Source organism: Polistes fuscatus, unplaced genomic scaffold, assembly GCF_010416935.1.
Source record: "Polistes fuscatus isolate 324 unplaced genomic scaffold, CU_Pfus_HIC Scaffold2, whole genome shotgun sequence".
Lineage (NCBI taxonomy): Eukaryota > Metazoa > Arthropoda > Insecta > Hymenoptera > Vespidae > Polistes > Polistes fuscatus.
Genome location: NW_025113096.1, coordinates 12216621 through 12237234, shown reverse-complemented (window position 1 = coordinate 12237234; position 20614 = coordinate 12216621). Strand labels below are relative to the sequence as shown.

At 32.4% G+C, this 20614-nt stretch overlaps 1 protein-coding gene and 1 long non-coding RNA gene across 12 annotated transcripts in view; one reads left to right on the top strand and one right to left on the bottom strand.

The window, feature by feature from the left end:
• Positions 1 to 608: 608 nt before the first annotated feature.
• LOC122516475 lies at positions 609 to 1053 on the bottom strand. Its single transcript, XR_006303578.1, has 2 exons — positions 996 to 1053; positions 609 to 728 (listed from the first exon to the last, which is right to left on the bottom strand). It is a non-coding gene; the product is annotated as an uncharacterized LOC122516475 (long non-coding RNA).
• A 5670-nt stretch (positions 1054 to 6723) lies between these two features.
• The window catches only part of LOC122516394 (cysteine-rich motor neuron 1 protein-like), a gene marked incomplete at its 3' end in the record, with an annotated part of 339788 nt that continues 325897 nt past the window's right edge, over positions 6724 to 20614 (top strand). The window contains 4 exon segments of one of the 11 annotated variants that reach the window (XM_043634157.1): positions 8972 to 9132; positions 9415 to 9493; positions 9914 to 10405; positions 18436 to 18578. In XM_043634157.1, the coding sequence (XP_043490092.1) occupies positions 10257 to 10405; positions 18436 to 18578 (292 nt within the window). 11 annotated transcript variants of the gene reach the window in all.

Sequence of the window (20614 nt, the reverse complement as noted above, 5' to 3'; positions counted from 1 at the left end):
AATTGCCTGTAGTATCATTTATCTCTGAAATGTCACAAACTAAGCACTTTTTAAACACATTCACGATGGATATTAGTCTAGTTACTGTAAGTGAAGGAACAGTTCCGGAATTGTCGGAAACTGTAAAACAACAAATGATTGTAACATTGAGCCAACAAACAAATATGAATCTGGAATGGAGTTTAAAATGCCTGCAAGAAGTTCAATGGAATTATGAAAATGCTTTATCCGCTTTTCAAGAATTCTTCAAGCGTGGTCAAATACCATCAGAAGCATTTAGTAAGTAAATTTTAATATCATTAGAAAGTTTAAAAGATATTCCTTTGCAAATCCAGTTGACCACATAGAGCTGCATATGTTTGAATTGCTTTTAAAACATTTTCTGTAGCAGATTCATCAGTACTGAAAATGTTTTATGATATTTATTAAAATATCAAGTTAATAAGAAAATATAAATAATTTGAAAAATAATATCCCATGGAAAAGTACCTTGCATTAATCAATGGACTTAATGCTGCCAATAAACCACATCAACTGGAAGTGATCAGTTGTACATGCAATTTTTGTTCAAATTCAGTCGTTTTATAATGACTTTCAGCATTTTCTTCTTTGTGTCATTAATTGCAAGAGCAATTGATCGTATTATATCTAATAGACATCCATAAGCTACACTAATTCCATAACCAATTGGTATTTGTGGTGGTTCAACTTTATCAAGCATTTCCAAACTGAAACATATATTTTTCTACATTTATAATTATGTAAATATCACACAGATCATATTTATAAGAATTCAATATTAACAACAATAAAATATTAACCATATATAATACTATTATAAATACCAATACTGCTATTCCTACTACTATTATATTATTAGAATGATAGCAGCAAAAGCAGTAATAACAACAGTGGTGGCAATAATAAAATTGAAAATCAGAGCAATACCAAATAATAAATTACATTTAAGAAAATTTAATAATAATCATTCTTACTAGGTAGATTTGGTATGTCCACTTGTAAATGATGCTACTACTGGTAGCCAAATACTGGTAGCGCGAATAAAATCCAGGTTGTGGAGATATGCCAGGACCAACGGGTATACCTGTGAAGATTGGAGAACTAGTACCTTGAGGTATTGGTGTATTTGCTGCTATGTAAAATATACATATATATTGATCATTCGTATATTATTTTATTATTAAATCCATAATGTAATTACCTGTTCCAGTTTGACCAATCATTTGTGGATTAACAAAAAGACTATGTACATAGGCACCTAAACTATTTACAATATCTTGAAAAATATTTGTTGCGTGTGGTTTCAAATCATAGCACTCACAAAAATTTGTTAAAAGATCTGCTTGTACAGTCATCTTATGCAATACTTCTAATGCTAAAGCTCTTTGCCAGGTAGGCTTGTCTGGATCCAAAAATTTAACAATCAAAGACAAGAATATTTCACACTCAGTTACCTAAAATAAAATATAATCCTTATTAAAATATTATCGAATTATTTTTATATCCGATGTTAAGAATTTATTTAAACTTACCAAAAGAGAATGATACTTTTGTATGAGGATAGACACAACTCTTAATAAACGCATACTAATCGGAAAATAAGGTTTATCGAGTGGCGTTGCTTGTTGTATCGATGCTGGCACAGAGTTACGATATTTAATATTAGGAGAAAACAATTTAATTACAAGTGCGCACACTCTTTCCTTTAGTAAGAAACTAAATTCAGGATGCTAAATAAAATAGAAGAAACAAAATAAAATTAATTTTCGAATGTTTTACTCTGCTTAAATTTATCTAAATAACATGTTTTTTTTTAAATAAGCATAAACAAGTGTAAAAATAAGTTTACTTGGACAGTGTTGTTAAAGTGTGAAAGTATTTTTAACCGCTAAATTTAAAAACTGGTTCGAGGCAGTTGCAGCGCACTCTGTAATGAAACTTTATTTGCTCTACTTTTCGGGGACACTTCTGATACTATACGTTCGTGCTCCTTCTATCTAATAGTCGTCTATTTTATTTTCTAATCTTGATCCTAAATACCTATATATTGTTACGACCCTGTTTCGAGCCGTCCTTGGAAAAAGGACGTGAAGGCCGTTTCCAAGCTACGAGTTGTTGATCGAGAGAACTTGACAGGAGCTCGGAAAGCACGGACGTGTTCGTATTACGGGAAACTGTAGAAAGGGCCTTAACGGTTGTAAGAGTCCGCGCTGTTAAATAAAGTTCTGTTCTTGTTATTTTACGAAATCTGTGTTTTGGGCGGGAGCGTTACATTTTTGGGGGCTCGTCCGGGATACGTTTTGATCCGTTTTGTACGGAAACGTGCGCGTGAGTTTTGTATGGCTGCCAGAGGTCGTCGGGGAAGGCAGGCAGAGGAAAAGGAGCGGGTTCATGGAGCGGAGTTTCAGGCTCTCGCGTCGTTGGTGAAGGAGCTTAGGGAGGAGCTGCATTATCAGCGAGGGAAGTTGGAGGAGCAGGAGAGGAGAAACGCTGAATTAAACGCGCGGTTGGAAGCTACGGACGTTGCAGTTCGAAGTGGACCGCAGCTAAGTATTCCTTCTTGCTCTCGGGGGGATTTCTTAGGATGGGAGCGGATGGAAATGAAGTCCTGTAGGACGAAGGCTTGGTATGACAGAAGGGCCAAGAGGAAGGATTTTAAAGAAGGACAGAGGGTATGGCTGTTCAATCCTCGGCGGGAAAAAGGAAGAGCGAAGAAGCTGGAGAGTGATTGGGAGGGACCTTATTTTATTTTCAATAAAATTATTGATTTAGTTTTTAGTGTTGGTAGGTCAGGTAGGGGTAAAAAGCGCGTGGTGCACGCGGACCGTCTTGCTCCTTTTACGGAGAGGGGAGAAGAGAGTAAGGGGAGAAAGCTAGAGTAGCGTAGGTTTATTTTGGGGGAAAAATTAATTTTATTTTAAGCTGTTTAATTCGGGAAGTTTTCTGCAGTTCTTGTTTTCCGTTTAGGATGCGTATGAAGGTCCCTTATAAAGCTCTAGAGAAAGACGTGGTTTCCCGGGGGAAGGCGTTCAGTTCCGAACTACTCTGAAGGGAAGAAAACAGTCCTGGGAAAGGCAAGCTGTCCTGGAAAAAGAGCGAGGCTGTGGAAGCGAGGGAACGTCGAGCCAAAGAAGGAAACGGAAAGATTGCTGGCAGGCGCGTCGGCCTCCTAGGGGTTTTTACGCCATGGTTTTCCCTCTAGGCGGAGTGAGTTGATGCTCCGGGTGAATACCAGGTCGGGTTACGGCGAAGAGAAGGCCATGGCAGAACATCACATCTCTGAGCCAAAGTTAGGGCGCCAAGCGAAGACCGCAGTTGTCGGGACGACAATTTCGAAGAGGGGGAGTAGTGTTACGACCCTGTTTCGAGCCGTCCTTGGAAAAAGGACGTGAAGGCCGTTTCCAAGCTACGAGTTGTTGATCGAGAGAACTTGACAGGAGCTCGGAAAGCACGGACGTGTTCGTATTACGGGAAACTGTAGAAAGGGCCTTAACGGTTGTAAGAGTCCGCGCTGTTAAATAAAGTTCTGTTCTTGTTATTTTACGAAATCTGTGTTTTGGGCGGGAGCGTTACAATATATATGATGAGAATCTGAAATTGATTTCATCATATTACGGTAAGAATTGAATTTCTGTAACAAGAACTTAGGATACTGTAGAAACACGACGGATAAGGTGGCGGAAGGAACCAGGAACTTGAACTCTATTGGTTCAAACACTGATCGCCACTACTATTTTTATGTAACATTTATTTATTCATAAACTATTACAAAACAAGAACGGATAACAAAAATGCGTTGTTGATCGAGCACGTGTAACTTCTTAATTCTTTTCTTTATTTATTATAACGGAAGAAGAAAGTCCCCCTAACTATGGAAACATTAACGTTCCCATAGAAACGTTGTTAGCCGTGATAGAGTGCTAGCGCTAAAGTAGCCTAGACAAAGAATCAGCGGTGAGGATGGCAGCGCCAGTCGTCACATAGGATAAGGTAGAAATATGCTTATCGACAGCAGGCCGCCACAATGCAGAGTACTCAAATGCCATCTAGAATCTCGGACTCAGAAATAATGTTCGCGCGCACCACCTTATCCGTCGTGTTTCTACAGTATCCTAAGTTCTTGTTACAGAAATTCAATTCTTACCGTAATATGATGAAATCAATTTCAGATTCTCATCATATATATAGGTATTTAGGATCAAGATTAGAAAATAAAATAGACGACGACAACGCGCGTTTATTATTGCTGTGTTAATTTTTATTATATTACTAGTACGTTTTTCCTTATAAAAAGAAAAAGCATGATGACAAACTAAAACAAAGTTAAATTGTGTTTATAGAAAAAAAAATGAAAACGTACAGAGAGATTAAAAATACCACAGGAAGACTATCAATAAGTAAGAAGTTTTCTTTATAAAAATTGCCTTGGAGAAACTTGCGACGACAGTGTGAGGTATGAAGCAAGAAAAATGGTAATGGAATTAAACGTTCCAACTTAATTGGCGCTGCTTGTAAAAAAGGAATCCATGGAATTTGTACAGCAGAACACTTTTGTAATAACTGAGAATAAAAAATATTTTTTTTTTGTAACAATTACTTTTTATATAATAATTTAAGCTAATAATAACCTTTTCCATTATTTTCCGAAAAGTATAACTGCGCACTTTATTCCGCACTTTTAACATATATACAAGAAAATTCTTCAGCATTCAAACGATTAATGTCTAGTAAAATTTTCAATTTAAAAACATGGTAAGAGGAGGAGACTGTGTAATTATCAATACTTTTATTGTTCATAAATTTAAAATTTAAAAATTCTTTATCAGACATTTAATATAACTGGACGAAGTCCTAATAAAAAGAAGAAGAAGACATTTAGCGATACATATGGTTGTTGCTATGTGCTTATACGGATCTAGTAGCCTGTATTTGGATTCCAGCTATGGATTAAGATGTAATTATTTCATTAGTTCCAGTAATTTACGATCCTCTATCGCTTGAATCACATTTTAAACACATTATTACGTTTGCTCAAATGTCCAACATGGATTGAGTCCAGACAGCGAAATAATTTTGATTTTAGATTTCGCATCATGAATGAACTCATATACGTCATATACTTATAATCAAAAATAATACGAATATCTTAGATATATTATTTCAACGTACATAAATTGTTTCCAACCATGATAGATTGTAGTAAATCATTAACTGTTCGTTATGCTTAAAAGTGGAATATATTCTATTTATTAATTAAAATTAAATTAACATATTCATTAAAAAGTAAATTCTGAATTATTACATCCAACCCACAAATTAAAAATTCATTCAATAGATTAATTACATTCATTTGTTTATCTTTATCAATTATATTTTTAATTTTCAAATTAATTTAAATAAATTTTTAAAGATTTTAAGATGAAATTAATCTATTATCCTTCAAAGTTAAATATATAAATAATATATAGCAAAACATTACGAGACTCTAGATATTTTTTGTTTTAGGAAGGATGACTTTAAGCAACGTGCGTATTAGTTATTATTAACGGTTGTAAAGTTTTCGGAAGAAATCTTAAAACAACGAACAGAGTTCCTATTGGTATTATGTTGGCGATCGTGTTGTATGCATATATAAATATATCTATAAATAAAAAAGGTTAAAATATATGGGTATTTTTTTTGTGCCACGTTGAAGTGCGAAACTTTTTACGTGATTTTTTTCTTGATTAAACATGTATATATGGCATGATTTTAAAAATCTCTTTATTTTAATGAGCTGAAATTATGTATTTCGTAGATGGATTTGAAATAAGTGAAGAAATGCTTTTGAATGTTTTTTCTAAAATATATTAAATGAATTAAATTTTTTATATTACTGCAACTAAATAAAATCAATCAATATATATTTCATCCGTTCGAAAGCTACAAAAATTAATAACTTAAAACTTTTTTTTTCTCATAAAATCACTTAATTGCTGGTTAACTTTTTTTCTTAATAATTAAACTCAATACAGATACTAAATGAAATTTTGTTTATTACTGTTGAGTTATATTTACTTTTGAGTAGTTCATTTTTTAATTTATTTACATTCAATCTAAATATTAATAAAAAGTATAGTTTTATGTTAACGAATGCTAGAGAGGAATTATCAAAATAAGAATTAAAATCTGCAAAATTGAGTATTAATTATTACTAATCTTAGAAACGAAATCAACGTGCGCGTATATTGACGCGATGAGAGCGTTTTAATGAATATTTGATTAATTGAAATATAAATAAATAAACATTTTATTATTTTTTACAGTTGGACATGAAACGTATTAAATATAAAGAAGTAACAAAATTTCAGAAAAAGCCAACGTTCATCAAGAGCCGTTCCGTAGTAGACGTTGATAAAAACTTTGAACGAACGTAAGAAAGAAAAAAGAAAAAAAAAAGTAAAGCTGATAATCAAAAGGAAAAGTGGTAAAGTAAAAAAAAGACGAAAAAAGGAAAAGAAAAATAAGAAGTAGGAAGAAGAAGGAAGAAGAGGGAGGAGGAGGAGGACGAGGAAAAGGCTAAAGTAAAGGGGTGGAAAAAGGTATGCATGTGCGTGTGTGAGAGAGAGAAAGAAATAGAGATAGAAAGAGAGAGGGAGAGAGAGAGAGAAAACAGTCATTGGGGCGCAGACGCGTCAAGCCGTGGGGTGGTCGGTGAGGTTCGGGGTTGTTCGGGGTTGTTCGGAGTTTCTCGTCGTTTGTAACCTGTACGGTGGTGGCCAGTGCACGTTCGTCTCGAACGTCGAGCGCCTCGCGTGCTCGCGAATTGTCGTTCTCTCACTCTCTTTGTCTTTCTGTCTCTCTTTTTCTCTCTCTCTTTCTTTCTGTCTGCCTATGTATATATCTTTGTCTCTCTGTCTGTTTCTCTCCTTCTCTCGCACGATATCCGTCGCGCGTTTTAACCGGGAAATATAATCGTGTGCACAATGTAAAAAGTACGATGATGATGTGCGTGTCGAGCAGAGGAGAAGAACAATACATAGAGATCAAGTTTTTGTTTATATTTATCATGAGACCAAACAGCGAATAATAATCTCGTAAATTATTAATCTTCATTTTTTTCATTCTTCTTCCTTGTATCTGTCTTCTTCTCCTTTTGTCAGATAAAATAACGAAATAACATACAAGGGGACACACTCCTCCTTCTATTTTTTTATTTCTATTTGTTTTTACTATCCTTTTTCTTTTATTTTAAATCGAGTTTGGATTGACATTATTATCTCTTATCTTTACTCATTTCTTTTCGCATTATTTTCTATTAGATGTTCTTTTCAACGTTTCACCTTTGATTTTTCAAAAGCTTTGTAGAAGAAAATCATTTCGAACAGTATTTCATCTCTTGAAATATTCCTTTTCTTCTTATTTTTTGTTCTTCCTTTTACACTTTAATGTATTCACCAATGAATAATGTAATAATTCGGTATAATATCTCGGGAATTCGTTCCCCCCTCCTTTTTAACCTCAAAGGAGTATTCTTCTTCGGTTCGAATGTACTCTCGATTCCCTTTCGATTACGCTTGAAATGCATTTTATGTTTAAACGGTAAAACAATAATCTCTCTCTTTCCATTCGGTACTTTTCCTACTTTATTTTTTGGCACCATTTTTACAAGGTATTTCAAAGATTTTACGATAAAAGATTCGCATTTTCTCTCTTCTATCATCTTTTGTCATCATTTTGAAACGATAAGGACACACCACCGAGATCGTTCATCGAAGTTGATCCTTTAGCATATCGAGTTTCGAAGGAAACTTGCAATATCTGCCATCTCACAGAATAGTCAATGAGAATATACCAAGCAGTATAATCTATATATATATATTTCATTTCGTTGTTGGTGCACACGTGTTGCCACGATGTATGTAGCTAACTACATAGAATACATACGTGTGTTCTCTCGCGATTTTCGTTGCATACATATATACAAATATTCATATTTACCATCATATATTGCATTATAGTTTATGTCCATCGGGAAATACTTGCATGTAACAGAGATAGTTTCTCCATGTTTCTTACGCAGCACACTCGTTTCACACACAACTCAAGTAATTTTCATCGCTTATTTTGAGTTCTCTCAAACAAATATACATATATGCACATATATACATGTACAAATATATAAATTTATGTGTGGATGTGCGTGCGTGTCTCTTCTTCGTGTGCACGTTGCGGTCTAATACGGCATTGCGGGTAAACGTTGAACGTAGATCGAATACGAGGGCGAATCTCATCTTAGGAGCAACTTTTCAAGTTGGAATGATAGTAGTGAATGTAGTTTCATCGATAGATCCTGATGTTCTTTCTAGGTTTCTCGAATATGATCGATCGATTTTGGAAGACGCTTTCCTACAAATTCTTTTCTTTCTTTGTTCTCTTTCTCTCTCTCTTTCCCTTTCTGTCCCCTCCTCCTTTCTTTCTTTCTTTTCTTTCTCTTTTCTTTTTCTTTATCTCTTTATTTCTTTCACATACACATTCATACATTCATTCACAGAGAACATTTGCTTGGAAGCTTGATTACCTCGAGGGATTCCCTCTCAATCCGTACCATCAGCCATCACGCTGGATGGTATAATTACAGGGTTGACGTATAAAGAAAAGGAAAATGGGCAGATTTGTTCTAATTTATTTTGGTTTGAGGATAAATCGTGATTCTTGAAGATTTCAGAATTGTTTCCATTTGATATATCATCTGAGATTTTCTTAATAGTATGGGTTTTCAAGTTCAAATATTGAAGTAAAAATTAATCGAATAATTTAAAATATTAATTTATATTTCATATCTCATATGTTTACGATGGTATACATTATTATTATGTTTTCACAACTTTTTGTACTATAGTTTTCACTTTATAGTTTTAATTTTTTTTTCTTCTATTTATTAATAATTTAGATAATAAAATTAGAAAATTCTCGTGACGAGATTTATTTGACCTTACTTATGTCTAAAATAAATTGATATTCCTACAAATGGTGAAAATTTGCAATTTTGATGAACGAAAAACGTTCGATTAATTTAAACTAGGATTGTATACTAATGTAAAATTTATTCTTAACATTCTATTAGAATGGGTAATTACCTCTATATATTCCATCATATTTCTAAAATAATTACTTTATTTTTATATTTAGTTAACAATTTGTAAATCGATCGCATAATTAAATTCTCGGTAGGGTGACTATTTCTTACAAGTACGAATCATAAAATTTCTTCGGAGGAGATATTCCCGTTTCTCGTATAAATCAAAAGTCGACTTTTCGCTATCGGATTCTCGTTGCTTCTTTCATTTTCTTCCTTTTTCTCTGATTCTCTCTCATTCTCTCTTTCTTTCCTTATACTGCTTGTACCAGTAGCTCTCTCTGCACCCTTCGATCATAGTGTTTTACGCGAAGGGAAAGGGACGGGACGGGATGGGACGGTTATTCTTAGATGGTGAGTCGAAACGAAGTGTGTACGCGCATCGGTGTATTCCATTTATCACTCTCATCGTATTCGTCCTCTTCGATTCGACTCTTATATATATATACATGTATATATGTATGTGTATATATATACCTATAGATGCAATGTACCTCCAGCTATCGTAATTCACGAACGTGTCCTTTTAGCGTGAAAGTCGAGAAAGAATTCTCTCTTTTTGATAGTATTTTTTTTTTTTAACATACACACACACACACACACACAAATTAGATACGAACAAGTAAACGATATACCTATATACATAAACGTGACACGCATAGAAAATGATTTTAGCACGGTCAGCCAGTAGTAGTTCGTGAGAGAAAATAGAAAGAAAAATGGCAAGGTAGTTGTGCGTCAAATAAAAGAAAGAAGAAATCGGGTGAGTTTTAGATGCGAGCCAGTGCATCGGGGGTGATAAATCGGGGCGCAAAGGCGCCGTCGCGTCTCCGTGTTTGCTCTTTTCTCGACGTGATGCTATTGCTCTACAATAATCCTCTGTGCTGCTACTACTACTACTACTCGTGATCGAACAATCGTGAGTGTTGGATTTTCTCGTGGGAGAACGTTAATCGGACTGATTTTTCTTCTGCGAAGAGGAACAGGAAATAGTGGTAGAGGTTAGAGGAGGGGGAAAGGGAGGAGATAAAAGAGTAAAAAAGAAAATAGGAAAAGATCAAAGAAATAGATAGTTAAGCGGAACAAACGAGAAGAGGAGAAGAAAGAAGGGGAAAAAATGAGGGCCTCGTTGTTACTCCTGGGGGGCATCATCGTTGTTCTCTCGATCGCGGTTGCAAGGGCACTGTCCTGTGTGTGTTCGCCCCTCGAGTGTGACATACTCACCGACGAGGATTGTCCTGGAGGCCTCACCTGGGATCCCTGCAGGTAACTAGTCTCATTTCCTTTATCTACAAGTTTCTATATAACTGTTTGAATAGCATGTTTTTATATTATCCCGACGGGATATCAGAATAAAACTTATTCGATGTGTTATAACTGACCGGTTTAGTTTAGTTTTATTTTTTCTTCATTTATACTTTCTCTTTTTCGTGTTTAATATGTAGTTTTAGAGGTTAGGTTTTAGTTTTAGAGGGTAGGTTTTATTTTGTTTTTTTTTTTTTTTTTTTTGTTAAAGAAATATTGTTTATTGAATATTATTGTACACTTGGAAAGTTTTCTCATACTTTTCTTACTTTTATTTTCTTGATATCGATATTGAATTATTTGTGAAATTATAGAACGAAATTGAATGATCCTGGAATAATTTTTCTTCTTTTTTCCAATATAATTTTTAATTGTTACGATTTATTAATTTGAAATGGTTATTAATAAAGTTAAAACATTATACAATTTAGGTACGATCACATTTTGTTTGACATAAAAAATGTTAATCCCTGATCGTATATTTCTTTAATAAGATACTATGAAATAAATATGGTAGATAGCAATATACACGTTAATTAAACATCTAGGAAATTTTCACGATAGGGGTAGAAGCTTTTAGGTTCTCATTAAGAAAGCTGACATGTTGAAAATAATTTCATAAGAAAACTTGTCGAGAGTTTACTAGACAAGATGTTTTTAATCGCACACGTTGACCATTTAACTTACGAAGTCAAATTAATTTTCATCTTTTTAACGATTAAATACAAAAAAAGAACAGAAATAAAGAGAAAGGAAAAGATGGATCGTTTAACCGAGCACGAACGAATAGTTTTTAAATTGTTACAAATGACATCTTGTTTGAGATTAGTAAAAAAAAAAAAAAAAAAAAAGAGAAAAACAAAACAAAATTAAAAAGTAAAACCGCAGTAAACGACGAACGGATAATAATTATTTTTATTCTTTGAGCTCAGGTAAGTGGTCCTTGGAGAAAACGCAATATCCAAGCTTTTGTGTACTTAATTAAACGAGCGGAAGAAAAAAGAAAGAAAACAGGGTGGAGAAGGGAGGAGGAAGGGCATTAGCTCAGTTGAATGCGTACTTAACGTGAAACAATTCGTAATGGATTCTTACGTTCTTTCTATTTTTACGTCAGCATAAATGTAGATAAGCGTGTTAACGTCGAAATATTCTATTTTGAAATTGAGTTAATGACCAACCATATTAATGGTTGGTTTCAGTACACTAAATTAAGAAAAAAACGTTCATGGCATATATATATACATTTAATTATTTTTTTTTTTTTTACACAATTTTGAAATAATACAGTCAAAGAAAAAATATCATCTCTTATTTCTTTTTTTTTTTTAGAGAGAAATAATGCATAGGTCGTGTTATTGTCCTCAGGTGTATTTAGATATTTAAAAAAATCTTATGTATGTTATTCTTTACAAATTTACGATAATGTTATTAAAATTATTATCAAGTAGCGAGAAATTATTTACTAATTGTTATTTCTAATATTTTTAATTTTGGAAGTTTTTTATTTTTCTTGTTTTTTTTTTCTTTTTTATTAATTTTACTTACTGTAATAATTAAAGTATGTATGAATTTGATTTCATTGTAAAATTTTTGTTGTTTATATACTTAGATACGTATGACTCAAAATATCTTAAAATTTATGAAATTTATAGTCCTCGTTATTTTTTTTAATGAATTACGAATTAAAAATAATTTGTTCGTATCATACAATTTTTGTATTATATAAAACGTATCCAGCATTTGATTATAGGTAACGTATCTCTTTTTCCACGTTCGTTTTTACACGGTTCTTCCTTAGAAACATACGTATCATGCAAAAAAATAGAGTTAAGCTTGCATACATATATTTATATTTTGATGTATAAAATATATTAGAAATATACTTGAAACTCGAGATTATCGAAATCTCGAAGAACGAAACTTGACGCTCCACGAAGGTTCCTTTTGTCGTGGCATGCTCTATTCAACAAAGTTACTCTTCCTTGCATTAGATAACCGTGTTACCCTTTTATATCAGAAAGCTCTATATGATGAGTCGTTTAATGCTTGTATTTTAAATATCTTTCGTATTTTTAAAAAGATACCAACCAATCTCGAGAAATATATCAATGTAAGAACTGTAATATCTACAAAAAAATGATATAAAATTTGTTTGCTCGAAATAACAAAAATTCTCATTATCATAGTCACGTTGAGATCAAAATTGGTCAAGTTTGTTTTCATTTGCGTTGTCGATTGATATTGAAATTCTTGAAAGATCAAAAAATTTCATTTTCTATACAAACTTTGAAACATTTGTTTTTACTACTATGAGTCATTCGTTTATTGTATGAAAAAACAAAGTATTCTAGGGGTGATTTTTATTTCAACTACCGTTGTAACGTATACGCGTAGACATTTGAGTACAGGATAATGTATTGTGACTATTTTAAAATAACATTCAACTCGCATTTGTAAAAGACTCGAGGGAAAAGGAGGTCAGAGTCGTTTACGGACATCTTGAATTACTGTTCACAATCTGTATCCATTTATCGTTTTTGGTTACTTCTACAATCCCGGTGTCCAGTTGAATATCTTTCTTTAACTTATTCAGTTATATATTTCTCTCTTTTTACTTTTTGACTTGCATCATATGTCGATTTGGAAGAAGATTTATTGACAATCGTAGGGAATGAAGAGAAATTCTATTCAATTAGAAAAAATGTAGACTTTAAAGGTTGTAAATATATTTTTTGAGAGAGATAACTTAGGAATCAAGTTAAATTACTTTAAAATCAACAATACTCAAAACTTATTTACCTTTTACCTTTTACTTATTAACTTATTTAACTTATTTAACTTATTAGGGTATACTTTCTGAAAGAATTGGCAATGATTCTCGTAAAATTGCAATGTATTTTATTGCATTTAATGAACTGGTGATAAAGTGAAATCCATTTATTTGATTGTTTCAAATTCTGCATCAAACATTAATGAACCACAGTTTTTATTTGTTGACTAATCGTAACTATTTCGGATTTTCAGAAGACCAAAAATGCATATTTCTTAGATTTATGTTTCTGTAATTCCTAAACGTAGCTGCATTAATAAATAATACTTTATTAAGTTTATTTCTTAATTTTTTTAATGCCTACTGGCAAAAGTTTATATGATTTTTAACATCTCTACCATAAAGTTCTTGGTGAAATGAAAGGGCAATAAGATGAAATTTGTGTTCATGAAGTAATCACGCTACACTTGTTTGGTTAATTTCACTTTCTCTTGCGATTTGTTAAGTACTAGCATAAAAGTTTGTATTCACTGTTGCCAGAACGTTAAATACATTTGTTTTATTTTTTACTGTCTTCGCCATTTTATATTTTTTAATTTCAACGCTACTAGTTGTACGGAATATATTTATCATATCAGAATAAGCAAAAACAGATGGACAATTACGATTAGAAAATTGATCCTTGTATAATTTTAATGTAAAAATTTTAATGTAAAAGAGCCAATATAGAAGATGCGATAGAACCTTCCGATTTAATTTCTATATTGTTTTACGAATCATTTTTACTATTTCCAATCTTTTGTTGTTACAGTACAACTTTTTCACGAAAAGAACAATTTATCCTTGGAAAAAAAAGAAAAGGAAATTTTTTGCACAAAAAAGTAAGTTGGAACAATAGGTTTAAAAAAAGAAAAAAAATATTCAACTGCACTGCATATAAACCCGAAATTCAAACAATGTAAAGTAATGAATTATTTTCGAGTACACCTAATATATACATTGCATATATACGTAAGTAAATTATCGAATTCTTTCATTTCTTGTACTTATAAAGATAAATGAGAAAACTCTCTCGAGGAATTTATAGAAGACTTTCGTAATTGTTTCGTCGAATTGAAAACGTATCGATATGTTTCTCTCTTAAGTATTCCAGATGAAATTGACGAGATTTCGATAGAAGTTAAGCGATGAGCAATTACGAAATACCTTTGCGAACTTGTTCGGTGTGACGAACGAGATTTCTTCCCCTTCTTTTCTCACCCCTCCCTCCTGTTCCCTCTTCACTCATTTGAAGCGACCCTTTTTCTTGACGCTCTTTGAAATTGCACGCGAGAACGAGAGAGGAGCGGTCCACTTGAAACGGGAGGAAGTTACTTGTAAGGTGAACAATTTGAACGTAATTGCTTTTCGAGTGGCGAGAGCCGTAGGTTCGATAGATCTGATCGATCTCGCGAGGAGGAGTGAGGGATGATAGGAGAAGCGGAGTTGTGGGGGGGGCAGGGAAGGGCGAGAAGGAGACAGAATCGAATAAAAATTGCAGGAGATTGGGATTTCGGATTGATTCGTGAATCATGACGTGACTCGTTATTGCCAGCTTCCGTCGAGCGAGGAACGAAAACCGTCGATCTGCTGACTCCACAATATAGAATCCTGTTCACCATTGTTCCCATTCCTAACTCTACATTTTCCTCTTCTGCTTCCTCTACATCCTTTCTCCCTAACCATGCCCGATATCCATTTAAACTTTTAATTTCGCTTAATTTATCAAAAATCGCATTTCCATCCGAAAACTTTCTTAATAGCTTGTCACTCGTCTCTCGTTCATTCTTTTTTTTTTTTTTTTTTTTTTTAATTTTCGTGTATGCAAATTCAAAAGGTATTTAATAAATTTATGCTTAGAACGGGAAATCATATATAATCGATTTTAATTTATTTTTACTAACCCATGTAATAAGATTTTTTGAAGAAAATGGCGAATCGAGAATAATTTGGATGTCATTATCGCTGTAAGTCATATTGTATGTTTATTAATAAATATTATGACAGGTAAAATAACAATAATTTATTTTAATCGTCCTGGAGGAAATTATACAATAATTATTTTCGCTGTCCGGTGAAAAATTAATATCATTATTATGCATTATTTCGTTACATATATTTAACAATGAAACATTTGGCAAATTTAACAATCCAGTCGCTTGCAATGATGATCGCAATTTTTTAGTAGGTATTTATCAAAAAATTAAAATTAATATATCTGACAGAATTAAAAGTAAAAGGAGAACACTTTTCATATTGCTCACCATAATGCATTTTTTCGTCAAATATTGTCGGCATTTTTGAATAAAATTGTTGCAGGATTGTTTTATTCAAAACTAGTTCACGAAAATAATATTATTATAAATTATAAACTTGCGCCTGAAATGATTGATTGAAAGGTTTGAAATGCATCGATTACGGATAAAATGAAATCTCGTCACGAGGGAAAAAAAGGTTGTGTTCGTTGGTCAAATCTTGAGCTTGAAATGTTAATTCCGATGGCTTTCGTGTGTTCATCCTCGTTTGAGAAGAAGAGGAACGAGGAGGATTGTAACGATCATACAAAATACGAGAGTGTCGAACGAAGCTAACGTAATACAATATTTTAGCCATAGTAATTTCATCACGTATCTATGTACTTATATATGTATGTGTATGTGTATGTAATACGTATTTACACGAAGCTACTTCTCTTTCGAAAGAGAGTAATCTTTATAAAATTCAACTTGTATGTTATCTGTGTAGATATATTTATACGTGGGTATACTTGCAATCGACATTTTATATGAAAACGAATTGCTCGAATTGAATTTCAAAAGGAACAACAGAATATCGTGAGAAGTTTTGTATCCAGGCAAGCTTATTTCTTATCATTTCTTTTCGCCGACCTACCCTACGAGAACGTTCATTTTTTTTAACACTCACCCTCTCTGCCACTCCCTCTCCCTTTTTGCTTCACCCACTTCCTCTCCCTCCGTAGATAAATTTCATTCGATATCTTCCATATTCTGTTTTCTATAAATTTTCTCCTTTTTGATCGTATCTCAATAACAGCTTGAGAAAAAACAGATTCGTTTCTTCCCGTTTATTGTGTTGAATATAAAGATTAATGTAACCAAAACAAATGTTAACGTATGATTATACTTTATCCATATATATTTTGAGTTAGTTAATTTATACAAAATATTATTTGTTTTGTTTAGATTTTATGTAGAAAAATCTAAATTTTTTATTTTTAATCTAATAATACAAAACACTATTGTTTTTCTTATTTTATTTATAGAAAAAAATTTAATCAATTGTAGAAAAAAATAGATTACATTTGAATACGATCAAATTTCTATCATATGAGCTTCCTTTATGTGAATATTCTACCATATGCACGATCTCTACAATTCGAACGTTATATTAGGCGAACGGTATTCTTACTACAGTATTGTTCGTTTTTCATTTGTTTCTTATGGAAAACAAGTTTCTATTGTTAACTTTCATTATTTAGTTATTAAAGTTCATAATATTGTCTTGAACACCATGTATGGATTCATGATTCGATCTTTTAGAAATTCTTTGTACCGCCGCACTGTAAAAAACCGTAAAAATAGTAAAATTACTAGCTAGGGATCTACTACCATACTAATTTAATTCTTTGTTATTAAAGTTCATAATATTGTCTTGAACACCATGTATGGATTCGTGATTCGATCTTTTAGAAATTCTTTGTACCACCGCACTGTAAAAAACTGTAAAAATAGTCAAATTACTGGCGTCGTGGTTTTTATCAAATAATGAAGCTTTATTTAATGCATATACTTCGTAGGCTAGAGAAGAAAAGGAATTATGTAGCCTGCAGGTGAAGGTATGGTTATCTGTAGCTGAGGCACATCCAGCTGACAACACATAATATTGGATGCTGTTTATGTGACGAAATCGGAACGCGGTCGGAGAACTTGCGTAATCGTAACTGTAATGACATTCTAATTTATCTATTATTTGAATAACGATCCGTTGTTAATGCGCACCGCATCGTACTTTGTTCATTTTCTCTGTAATGAAAATGGAAAATTTTAAATTGCTTAAAAAACTATTTAGTTTTTTCTCTCTCTCTCTCTTTTTCTCTCTCTGACTCATACGCGTTTATGTTTCATTATTTTCACACGAAACTACCATCGAATTTTCATCTCGTTTCGTTCAATTTCGTGCATATTTACCGTTTTGTGTAATAATGATGTTACGTATAGAAAACGGGAGGAAATTGTTGGGGTGAGAAATGAAAAGAAGAGAGAATTAGAGAGAGAGAGAGAGAGAGAGAGAATAAATTGTCACGCTGCGTTAAATGAGATCGTTTACTCTTTGTAGGAATTTATTGAAAAATGTTCAATTTATAACAGTTGTTCTGTTAACATAGTATTCTAATTACGAAACATGATTAAAAATAATATTATTTTTGCCAACGTTTTTATCTAACTCGAATCGAACGTTTTTTCTTACGAAATATTTATACTTTAGAGTTTCCAACGAGTCTGTTCAAAAGGGCGGAAAATTCAAACTTCTTACGTTCATTTGAAAGTTAGCCCGTAATGCGTTAATGCTTTTTATTCGCGTGAGCATTTTCTTTTTTTTTTTTATTCTCTGGCCAGTTTTCTAAGTAATTGAAATGGAATTTTTATCTTTTCTACTTTAACATGCAAACTACATGTTTAATTTAAAGAAATAGAAAAAATATTTATACAAAAATAAACCAGTCACCACAGATAATTTCTTAGGAATATTATAACTTTGAATATACTTGTTCATTGTTTGATTATATTGTTTCTTAGATTAGGTGCAAAAGAGGAATCCTATGAAATACTAACAATTACATTTATATTAATTACTAGTGATATACGAATACTAATGTGCCGGTGAAATTTCACTATTCGACAGATACTCAAGTCTTGTAAGTTACAAAATATTATAATTAATTTTTGTTTATTTATAAATACTTACTACCAATGTTAGTGCATAATATGCAAACATATGTATCGTATTACAATTAATAATGTAGAAAATACAGATCTTTTTCTTTTCACATACGTACCGTACGAATACTTTTGTTCTTCCCCACTGTGTATACGCACGGTCAAAATAAAATTATACATTTTATGTGTTCCTTTCTTTTTCTCTCTCTCAATGTATTTTCCAGATGTTGCAAAGTATGTGCGCGCGTTGAAGGTGAACCATGCGGGGGTCTTTTCGGCTTTTCCGGGAGCTGCGCGGTCGGACTGCAGTGTATAATCAAAAATCTACTACCTCACACGCGGGAAGTGGACGAGGGCGTCTGTGCGAGTAAGTTTTTAACGAAATTATTTTCTTTCCACGCGGTTCTACCGTCATGTCTAACTTTCGTTAATTTACAAACGCTTCCCCTCTCTTATTATTCGAAATTAAATATCGCGGAGACGGTCAAAAGAACAGCAAGAAATTTATCTAAATGCGTATTCGCGAATGTTTCATATATTTTATTCAAATCTTTCTTGTTTTTCTCGTTTGATATTTTATTCAATTTTCTCTTTTGATTTTTCATGGATTAATGCGAAAGTAGCGATCTCTTTTGTGTTCGAAACAAAAAAGATTTGTATTTGCTCTTTTTGATAAAGTTAAATATATAAAATGAATAGTAGAGAAGAAAGAGAACCGAAAAACAGCATTTGTTTATTACAGTTATATTTGGTATATTAATAAAAGAGGACGATAGAAGGAATTTTGGGAAGTGAACAAATTTGAAGCAAAAACGTAACGCATGCTTCTGTGAATTTGAATTTGTTCTGATAAGGCAAACTAACTTATCCCATTTAGTCGAAGCAACTTTGAGAAACTCATAGAAAGTATCATCGAGTTAATGACAATAACATACATACTTTTAATTGCGATATTTTGTATTCGCTGAGACAAAAATAGAAATTAATTGATAATCGTTGAAGTATAATTAATCTTTTTTTTTTTCTGCTCACGTCGAATCTTTTTCGTTCAAAAAAATCTGCGGATCGTAAAATCCGCCGTATCGACAATTTTAAACGTTTTGCCACGCATGTGTCGAAAGGATGATAAAAATGTAATAAAACATATTCATATTTTGCGGATATTTTAAAATACTTTGTTTTTGCCGACGTACTCGAGGATCGTTCTCTCATCGACGTCGATGAAAATTTTCACGTGTTGCGGATAAAAATTTAATGAAATTTTTTTCATGTTTACTCGCGCAGGTGTCGGATGGAAAACAAAATAACAAAAAAAAGAACCCTAAAATTCCGGGCTCCGCACACTTTACATTTTGCACTTTGTTTATTTTTTCATATTTTTTTTGTTTCTTTTTTCCCCATATATTCACGAGAGAAATAGACGAGCAAATTATTTTTCCACCGTGAACGATTATTTGTAATTGTTCTTTTTAACTACTTTTTAGATAGGTATAAATAATATATAATATTTGCCTTTTATGCGATACGATTAAACGTGGACATATTCTTGCTCCTATTTTTTTTACGATCCTAAACTTCTTCATTCCCATGTGATTTTTTTGTAGCGAGTATAATACGTATCCGCGAGATAAAACTAATACTCTATTGTACTCTAGCGGGAAAGTAAAAGAGAAAAAAAAGGGAGATGAGGTACTTGTATATGTATTTTGGACGATCTTAATGTAAAACATTACGTTGTATAATGTTGGGCCAGATTGCATTAAGGATTGCATTAAGGAATTATGTATATGTTATTTTAAAAATGTTTTATCCTGTTATTCTATAAAATAGCTAAATATTATGGAATATTTTGACATTTTAGGAAAAGGATACAAAAAGAATTTTATTTTACACTTTAACTAATACGCAAGAAGTACGTCTGTTAGGAACTATTTTACTCTTTTATTTTTACTTCAAAGTTTTTCTAAACACTTTTTCTTTTCTTATCATTGCGCACGCATAAATGCACGATTAATCAATTAACTGCACTTGCGAACGTTTCCATCCAATAAGTTTTACGAGGTTCATGATCGATCGATGGGGGAAATCGAATTTCGCACGTTTCTTCTAAAATTAATTCTTCCTTGCACTTTACAGTAGAATACCGCCTTTTGATTTGATACTTGACATTTTTTACGAGTCAATTTTTTTCAATTTTTTTCAATTAAAACAAGATTGTCTTAAGTCGATGTCCAGCATTAAAAAAAATTTTCTTACAGGTTTTTTCCCACACATTTTTAGGCTTAAGTTTTCATTTCTTTTTTCCAAATCGAGCAACTGTTCGAGTTATTTCAAATGTGATAAGTAGATTTCAGTTGAAACCTCCCTAGTGGTTTACCCTCTTGCGCAAGCTGCTTTCTTTCC